The 9,919-nt window shown below is 42.3% G+C and overlaps 1 protein-coding gene across 1 annotated transcript; it reads left to right on the top strand.

The window, feature by feature from the left end:
• The first annotated feature begins 1,019 nt into the window (after positions 1-1,019).
• vmn2r1 (vomeronasal 2, receptor 1) lies at positions 1,020-8,789 on the top strand. The gene is made up of 14 exons (XM_086164818.1): positions 1,020-1,240; positions 2,196-2,487; positions 2,702-2,944; positions 3,160-3,351; positions 3,432-3,557; positions 3,647-3,831; positions 4,608-4,728; positions 4,798-5,025; positions 5,125-5,248; positions 6,311-6,471; positions 6,598-6,793; positions 6,931-7,148; positions 7,631-7,830; positions 8,307-8,789. The coding sequence occupies exons 1-14, from the start codon at positions 1,020-1,022 to the stop codon at positions 8,626-8,628; spliced, it is 2,829 nt and encodes a 942-aa protein (XP_086020944.1). The 3' UTR covers positions 8,629-8,789.
• Positions 8,790-9,919: the final 1,130 nt, after the last annotated feature.

The raw sequence follows: 9,919 nt of genomic DNA, 5'->3' as shown, positions 1-9,919 counted from the left end.
ATGACTCAAGCGGGTCTTGTTTTAACTGTATCTCATTGTCATGAATATTGAAATAGTTCACCTCAATCAAATTTTAAAAAAGGAAAACTTGTTATCTAGTAGCACCAGAATTTTGTTTATTCGTTTATTACATTCGTTTATTAAGTTTATTCATGAAGAGTAACCAACAAATTAAGAAAAAAGTTTTCGATGAGGCATCTAAGATGAGACCTTTGGAAAATTACTTTACACTGCCGGACGTAATTGATTTATCTCAAATCAGTCATCAGCGTCTTTGCTTAGGGCAGATCACAAGGGCTGAATCACAAGCACACACACACACACCCTCACAGAAAATGCTTATAACATGAGTTTCTCCATCTTTCTGTCATTTAATATATCCCCTCCCTGTTGTTCCCAGTGTATTATGGACTCTCTTATTGTTGAGTGAAAGTACTTGTTATCCAGCCGAGGTGCTTCTGTGTGCATGGGGTGCAGGTGTGTGTTTCCCCTGCCGACCAGGAGACAAGAGCAGGCATGTTCAGTCGGCCATCAACACACCTCTGACTCGGGGGACACGGCACAATTTTGGAACAGTCGCCACAATGCAATGTTGTACAAAGACTACAAAATTGCCACATGCTCCTAATTAAGTCATGGCCTTTTGCAGCCTATTGTCTGCAGATGTTTAGATTAAAAACAGGGGGTAAAAGAAAGAAGATGAATCTGATTTACAATATTTTGGGGAGAGGATGTCTATATCTACCAATGCTTTGTGGTCCAGGTTGAATGTCTACTGAAACTACTAAGATGTAAGAAATGAGATATAAAGTATTGTTTATCCACGGAAATCCCAAACTGAATAGGTACAAGGTTAATTTCTGCATTCTTTCACCTTTCGTCTTGATTTTTTTATCCGTGCCGTTGAGCTTGTTATGAGGTTACTTAGTACGCCAGCTCCCATGAGGGCAGACAAGACACCCGTCATATTTTGTTGTTTGCTGTATGTTTCTCCTGGCTCCGACCTGCATGCACACAGCATGGACAACGTTCTCTTTTTAATCGGATTATTAGTTTCGGTCCACTTCTACCTGTGCGTTTTGTCAGAGTCTACTTGCAAGTTGAAAGCCAAGTTCAATCTGAGTGGTTACAAGGATGTAGAGAAGAAGGTTGTCATCGGAGGGATGTTTCCCATCCACAAGCGCACTGCTTCCAATAGTGGCAACACATCGAGGTTGCCCGTATCCTCAGGGTGTGAGGGGTGAGTTGAGAATTTTCCCAGCTTGTATTCATTTTAATTAATTATGTGAAACTAAGTAATGTAACATATTACCTCAAGGGTTTCTCAGTGTCAAGACTGTTTGCTCTAAAACAGCAATTATATTATTTTTCAGAGGACTAAATTTTAAAGGTCAGACCCCCAAAGGATTCTTAGCTTCACGCAGTTACTACAGGTCATAAATGCACATATGTTTATGAACATCATCCATGTTAATGCACATTTGTGCTTTGTTTTCTTCTGATATTATTATTAGTTCATTATTTTATTATCATAAGTGTAAGTGTATTATATAATAATAACAATACAGTCACTCCTCGTTTAACGACGATGATCCGTTCCAACGACAGTGTCATTAAGCGAAGGATTCCCTTTATGTCAACTCAAATTGTCATATATATATATATATATATATATATATATATATATATATATACATATTTTTTTTTATATAATTAGTCAGACAAAGAGGAAAAGATGACATGGGTTAGAAAAGTGTTACAAAACCCAATCCCTTCTTAGGAGAGGGGAAGACGTACCCTGCCGTTACCAGCTCACAACTATCAATGATTAAACCTTGTACAATTTTTTTTTTTTAGCTGACCAGCCAACTTTGCACCACTAAAATGGAGGTTAGAATGTCAGTGGGAGAAAAGAATAGTACTAGCTAAGAGATAATGTTAGCGATAATGTTATATATAAGTATACCGTATAGCCTTACTGTAGGCTAGCCTAACATAGTCTAAAAGCCTAAGTGTTCATTATTTTTACCTTTTTTAATTTACTTTTGTTTTGATAGCATAGTAATTTTCAACATTTAAATTCTTTGCATCAGTCATCCAGTACTTCAAGCTCATAGTCTCCCATTCATCTGAGTTTCTTATACACTAACTTGGCATTGGATTTTAAGCTTCATATTTGTTCATCCTCCTCCCAGCTTCAATTACCGCACCTTCCGCTGGACACAGACCATGCTGTTCGCCATCGATGAAATAAACCAGAGGGAAGACCTGCTGCCAAAGACCAACCTTGGCTACGTCATCTATGACTCCTGTTTCAGTATCTCTAAAGCAGTGGAGGGAACTCTCACTTACCTAACGGGCCAAGACGAGGCTGTACCCAACTACCGCTGTGGCACTGGGGCACCCCTGGCGGCTCTGGTGGGTGCTGGGGGTTCTGACCTGTCTATAGCCACGGCCAGGATCCTGGGACTTTACCATTTTCCACAGGTATTAAAAGCACAGCAGATAGCAAAAGAGTAGCAGGGCCCATGTGGGACCGTGCTTCTTGACCGATAAAATAATACATCCAGATCAGATCCAAACAATCCTTGGCAATCCACTGGCGATTTTGACCAACATTAATCTACTCTGAAATCGTAACCTCTGGAGTATTCAAACAAAGGGGGGAATGAAAAGGATAATTGAATCCTTTGAATTTCAGGTCAGTTACTGTTCAACATGCTCTGCCCTGGAGAGCAAGTTCCAGTTCCCAACATTTCTGAGGACTATTCCCAACGACAAACACCAGTCCACAGCCATGGCGCAACTGGTGCTGTATTTTGGGTGGACTTGGGTGGGCACCATAGCTGCTGATGATGACTACGGCAAGTACGGCATTAAAGATTTCAAGGAGCAAGTAGAAGAGGCTGGAGTCTGCATCTCCTTCTCCGAAACACTTCCCAAGGTTATCGGTTGATCTGTGCCAATGATTTTGTTTGCATTTTATGCAAGGTCCTTTTTTAATTTGTAATATCAAGCCAGTATTATCTGGCTTAGTTGGTAATTCAAAGCTCATTTCTTATACTTTTTAGTCCCAGGGTAAGCATGTCCTTTCAGGTAATTTCTCAGGTACAATTTTGTTCATTGCGTTAGGAGATAAACTGTTCCCATGCACTTCAGGTGAATTCCCCAGAGGACATACAGCGAATTGTTGAAACCGTAATTGAGTCCACAGCCAAGATCGTCGTAGTGTTTTCGTCAGACGTCGACCTAAACCCTCTCATTACCGAGCTGGTCCGCCATAACGTGACCAACCGCACCTGGATCGCCAGCGAGGCCTGGGTCACTTCTGCGCTCATCAACCAGCCCGGAGTGAGGACTGATTCTTTGGCTGAATTTTGTCACCAAGTGAAAATATTCGGTTTTGAGCAGAGCTCGATGATTATGTCCAGGTGAGCTCGGTGCTCGGGGGAACTCTGGGTTTTGGTGTGAGAAGGGCCGAGATTCCTGGTCTTCAACACCATCTACTGGACCTGGACCCCTATGCTGACGCACTGACCGAGGAATTCTGGGAGTCGGTGGGTTAAGGAAGAACATCAGATTAAATTGCAGAAACTTAAATACATGAACACAAGTCATTTAATGGAGCATTTTGTCTATTTTACAGCTATTCAATTGTACGTTAGACTACGGAAAAGCTCTCAAGCGGGCCAAGCAGAGGGACAAGGAGGTCAGTGAGACGGTTTCTGGGACAGTGAAGGGTGTTCCTGATGGACTGTGTACGGGTAGTGAGTCCCTGGCACAGCTCAACAATACCTATTCTGATGTCTCGCAGCTACGAATCACTTACAGGTCAGTTCCAACTAGCATCACAGGTACCACATTTATGTCATCGAATAATCAGATTTGGTAAAATATGAGGTTTGGCAACGGAGGGAAATTCTTCCAGTCAAAGTCCTCTTTATTTTTCGGTGGGATCTAAAACTGACTGAGGAGTGAATTTTCCCTTCTGCAGTGTCAGGGTCGTCGCTGAAGAGAACCCATGTGTTATGTTGAAAATAACACAATAGTTATGCTAAAAAAATTACAATGATTGATCAAATAATGAATAAATAAATACTGATTTATTAACAAAAAAGCCTGTTGCATACATATAAATACTATCATAATACATAAATGAATAAGAAATAGATTATACATGAATATAATTTACTCACCATGACAACAGAAGTGATTGGTGAGTAATGTTTTTACTAAATTTGGAGTACAGTGTAATATAATTGGATTACAGACATGATTTGAGTTACAGTTCCAACACAGTGCCTGTGTTGCTTAATTGACTGTTTCATGCAAATGCATCAAAACAAGTCATGTTCTGAATTGTATCTATGAGGGTAAATAGTTTGAGATGTTTTAAATACCGCATATTGTATTTATTTATTAACAACACAGGAATACCTCTAGCGTTTCAAAATCCCAGTCTTCATCAAAGTACCAACTCACCTTAATATGTTGAGCATCAATGACATGTTAAGTGATGAATTCCATTATGCACAGATCAATATAACTAGGTGGGGCTTTATTTGACGTTAATGTGGATGTAACAGATGACTGATGCGTCATTCCAGTGTGTATAAAGCCGTATACGCCGTTGCCTATGCCTTGCATAACTTGGAACACTGCAAGCAAGGACAGGGGCCGTTCAACGGGAACAAATGCGCTTATATCTCAAACTTCGAACCTTGGCAGGTACGTGCGATGCCTCTCCCGCATTTACACGTCTGACCTTGGCCTAACTCCTTCTCTCCTCTCCCTCAGCTGATGTACTACCTAAAGAACGTTCGATTTAGATTGCCCCACACGGACGAGGAGGTCCACTTCACCGATGGAGATGTGGAGGGCTTCTATGACATCATTAACTGGAGCGTTGATAGCAATGGGGAAATATTTTATGTTACCGTGGGACAGTACAACGGCTCGGCAATGCCAGGGGACAGTATGACCATCATGAATAACTCAATAGTGTGGAACAGTGAAGAATTGGAGGTTTGGGTTGTTTGCTCTTTTCTATGGCATTATTACTACGGCAATAGCAGGTTAATATAGATTTTTTTAGAGTTTAATAAACGCTCATTGCTGTCCCAGCCTCCTCGATCAGTGTGCAGCGAGAACTGTCGGCCAGGTACCAGGAAAGGGATCCGTCAAGGAGAGCCTGTATGCTGCTTCGATTGCATCCCATGTGCCGACGGGGAGATCAGCAACACGACTAGTCAGTATTTAAAGTTCAACTTATCAAAGCAAATAGCAGAGATACATTATAATGATGAAGACTGGTTAGCTTTTTCCAATTAAACACTACATTTACATGCAAGATTTATACAATAATTTGGATCAAGATATATTTCCAGAACAAGTCAAGTCAGATTTTATTTACATGGTGCCAAATCATTACACAGTTGTCTCATGGTCCACCACCCCTTTAAAATGATTTACAGTACAAAAAAAAAAAAAAACAACTTCTCATTCACTGGGCAGGAACCTCAGACAGATCCAAGCTCAACATATGCGGCCTTCTGTCTCGACTAGCTGGGGTAGAAAGAGTGATCGCAGGGGTATGAGGGTTGGAATGGAAAGGCACACATGATCTCCTAGTAATATTAACAGTAGTTCAATAGTTAGATGGTTCTAGCTAACATGATACAATAATAGCTCGGCAGGGCAGCTGCAGTAGATCATGCCATGCGAGAAAGCCCTGGGACTCGGGAGAGTCTGCAAAACATCAGATAAGCATTTAAACATTTTCAGATCAAATAACACTTTTGATTTTTTTGTATTATTATGTTTTTCATTGCTTTAAATCAACTTCATTTTCTGACCTGCTTTTATATGGTATTACTTACTGTTTTTTGCAGTAAACTATACACAAAACTTTGGTGATACGCTATATTCAAATTCAAATCACACATATTTATACATTTCAGGTTTTTATGCTGTTAAATCTCTGTTATCCTTTCGCCTTAATACCAGTCAATTGTATCTGTGCAGAGTTTATACTTAATAGTTTGTTTGTTGTTTGTTTATAGTGCGCTTTACCGTTAATGTGCACTCTATTATCATTATTATTATTTGGTTTACTTCATGTCACTGTAGGAAAGTGAGAAACTTCTCGATTTCTCTGTATGTCTAGTACATGTGGAGAAATTGATAAATTGATAAATTGACAATAAAGCTGTCTTTGAACTTTGATAACTGCTGCAAGTTTTGGCCCATGACATCCAAAATTCCAAGTATATGATCGGGTAATGGCTCCTTCTTATCGCCCCCCCCGCAGATGCTCGTGAATGTGTCTTGTGTAGTGGGGATTACTGGTCCAATGAAGCGCACGATACTTGTGTTCCCAAACTCATTGAGTTCCTTGCCTTCGGAGAGCCTCTGGGGATCACACTCATTGTCATTTCTGTCTTCGGAGCGCTGGTCACTGTTGCTGTCGGGGTAAGGTCCACTCAAATATGACGCTGACAGCTCCCTCGTAATGGCTTGTACAGTATAATGTCCCCATGAATACAAAGTGTGAACGGGTTCACAGCGGTGTGTTTGTGTGGTACCATTTTTCCCCAGGTGGTGTTTGTCGTGCACATTCACACCCCTCTGGTAAAAGCGAATGATGCTCTGTTGAGCTTTTCTTTGCTTTGTGCCTTCGTGGTGACCTTCCTCAGCTCCATCGTCTTCCTCGGAGAGCCTCAACCCTGGAGCTGCATGGCAAGCCAAGTCGCCCTGGCACTTGGCTTCGCCCTTTGCCTTTCTTCCATCATGGGTGGGTACATTGTGGGGAAGGGATACTCTACTGTGTATCTGACATACTCATATTCACCAATGTCACAAATTAAGAACGCAATAGGAGCACAATACAAAGGTATTCGTTAATTCTTTAGAATTTCTCCTTTGCTTCAGGGAAGGCAGCAGTACTGATGTTGAGAACTCAGGCCCTGAAAGCAGTCAAAGCTGCTGTCAAAGCAGCGAAGGCTGCCGCTGATGCGGCTGCCAACAGCAATTGTCCCGGCGTGATTGTGACCAACAGTGCGGACGTTGGTGCTGCCGTGCCGCCTGAGGTTGAGGTTCTCACTGTTTCTCACCAGAGGGCGATAGCTGTTGCTGCAACGTTAATACAGGTGTGGACAAATGAATCAGCCTGTGTTAATCCCAAACTGTTCATAAAACATCAAATTACCCAATTTCATTATAAACCCTATAATTTAATAAACTCTTCATGTTTAAAACACCAAGGAATTATTGTTGGTACGATGAGCAACATCTCTTCCGCCACATTATTTTTATGGTGCTTTTAATTTGATGGTGATGTTGCTCAAGATGTAGTTCTTTGCAGAGGTATGTTATATGATATTTTGTTGGTATTGTTTGTGGGTAACCGGAAAAATTAGAAAGACCTAAGTAACTGATTTGACGCTGGGCTGAGATGAAAATAGATTATATATTATTTTATTTGCATGGGATAGTATTAAGGATTGTAGACTAAGTCTGTCAGGCTGTCACAAAATGACACATCTTTTTGAACTTGTTATGCATCATATTTAGTGATTTCGATTGCGAGTTCATTTAATCTAGTTCATTTACTCGCCCTCCTTCCCAATAGGCCATAGCATGTACAGTGTGGCTTCTCATCCTCCCACCACATCCTGTCAAAAACACCTCTGCGCAGAACATCAAGATTATCCTGGAGTGCGACGAAGGCTCTGTGGTCTTCATCTGTTGCATATTCGCCTATGACATCTTCCTGGCCCTGCTGGCGTTTATCTTTGCCTTCATTGCCCGGAAACTAGAGGATCACTTCAGGTATGAAACACAAGGCCATCAGACTCAGTTGGACCTATATCATATAAATATAATATAACAAACCCTAAACCTAGATGTGGTGCCTTACTCCTTGGACAACTTGCTTACACTTACAAAATAAATCAAATAGTGTCGTTTTTATGTTGTCCTCATTTATTTATTAATTGGATTTCATTTTTAAAATAACATGTCACCTGATTTACATGGTTAACAAATTACAGATACATCTCCCCAAATCTGAAAAACAATATAAATATGATAATAAATAACTATTATTATTTTCAATATAAATAATAATGATAATACGCAACCTTGAGTGGAGGATTTTACCTCGATATCACAATTTTTATGTCATAAACCTCAAGCCACAGGTAAGAGCGTCTGATTTCTGTTGTTATATCCTTATGCCATCTCAAATAATATATTACGCTGGTAGCAGTGACGGCGTGGCGCCTGATCCTTAATCTGTCTTCTAGCGAGGCAAAGTGCATGACCTTCGGCATGCTGGTCTTCTTCATCGTGTGGATTGCCTTTGTCCCGGCCTACCTCAGCACACGAGGGAAGTTCATGGTGGCCGTCCAGATTTTCGCTATCTTGGCCTCTAGCTTCGGCCTGCTGATCTGCATCTTTCTGCCCAAGTGCTACGTCCTCCTGGTCAAACCCGAACGCAACACGGATGAGATGATGCGGCCCCGCAACAAACAGCGGGACGGGACCTCGACCGGGACCTCGGCCTCTCTGGCAACAGCTGCCACTGAAGTCAGTGGTACAACTGCATCTACTATGATTGATGATTAGTCGAGAAGAACATAGAACTAAGTCAATCTTACTGACAAGTGTTCAAATTGTTCAATTTATTCAGGGTTATTAAAGGGAATTAAAATCATGTTTGCTGTATAATCTTACATACAAGATATATTAGACAACTTTTACTATTGATGGGTTCGCGTCTGCTGATATTATTTGATTGCCGTGCTTCATTGTGATAATTTGAGAAAACAAAATAAAACTGTCATGGTAGCAAATTTATCAGATCAATGTTTGTGTTGGCACTATTCCTTTGAATTTTCCATCCATCTTGCACCGCTTATCCAGAGTCGGGTCACGGGGGCAGCATCTGGAGCATTGAGGCCCAGATCTCCCTCTCCCAAGCCACATGGTACAGCTCTTCTGGGGGATCCCAAGGTGTTCCTAGGCCAGCCTGGAGACGTCATCTTCCAGCGTGTCCTGGGTCTGCCTTGTGGCCTCCTCCCAGATTAACATGCCTGGAATACCTCCCCCGGGAGGTGTCCAGAGGCATCCTGACCAGATGCCCGAGCCACCTCATCTGACTCCTCTCTATGCGGAGGAGCAGCGACTTTACTGCGAGCTCTTCTCGGATGACTGAACTTCTCACCCTATCTCTAAGGGTAAATCTGGCCACGCTATGGAGAAAACTCATTTTGGCTGCTTGTATCCACAATCTTGTTCTTTTGGTCACTCCCCACAGCTTGTGACCATAGGTGAGGGTAAGAATGTAGATTGACTGGTAAATTGAGCGCTTTGCCTTCTGGCTCAGCACCCTCTACACCACGACTGACTGGTACAGAGTCTGCATCACTGCAGACGTTGCATCTGTCCGCCTGTCAATCTACCGCTCCATCCTTCCCTTATTTGTGAACAAGACCCTGAGATATTTGAACTCCTCCACTTTGGCCAGGACCTCTTCCCTGACCTCCTGTCCTGGAGTGGGCACTCCACCCGTTTCTGGTTGAGCACCATGGTCTTGGATTTGGAAGCGGTGATTCTCAGTATCATCAGACCAGGTACGCAGAGTGCTGAGAAGGATTAACCCCCCGCAAGGGGCAACATCCTGGGGCGTGTCCTCAGAGCTTGGCTGATGTTCTCACCGCCATCTTCACCCTTTCCCTCAGCCAGAGCACCATCCCCACCTGCTTCAAGAACACAACCATCGTCCCCCTCCACAAGAGGAGCCCACCCATCTGCCTGAACGACCACAGGCCAGTAGCATTCACTCCAATCATCATGAAGTGCTTCGAGAGAGTGGTGCTGGCCCACATTCAGAACGACATCCTGGATATCGAGGAGG

Source organism: Fistularia commersonii, chromosome 18 (assembly GCF_037954325.1).
Source record: "Fistularia commersonii isolate RoL2024-O1a breed Wild chromosome 18, RoL_Fcom_v1.0, whole genome shotgun sequence".
Lineage (NCBI taxonomy): Eukaryota > Metazoa > Chordata > Actinopteri > Syngnathiformes > Fistulariidae > Fistularia > Fistularia commersonii.
This window is presented reverse-complemented; position numbering and strand designations above follow the sequence as displayed.

Coding starts and splice junctions, on each gene's coding strand:
- vmn2r1 (XM_086164818.1), top strand. CDS start 1,020: ATGGACAACGTTCTCTTTTTAATCGGATTATTAGTTTCGGTCCACTTC. Junction 3,352..3,431: donor CGCTCATCAACCAGCCCGGA/GTGAGGACTGAT, acceptor GATTATGTCCAG/GTGAGCTCGGTGCTCGGGGG. Junction 4,729..4,797: donor CAAACTTCGAACCTTGGCAG/GTACGTGCGATG, acceptor CCTCTCCCTCAG/CTGATGTACTACCTAAAGAA.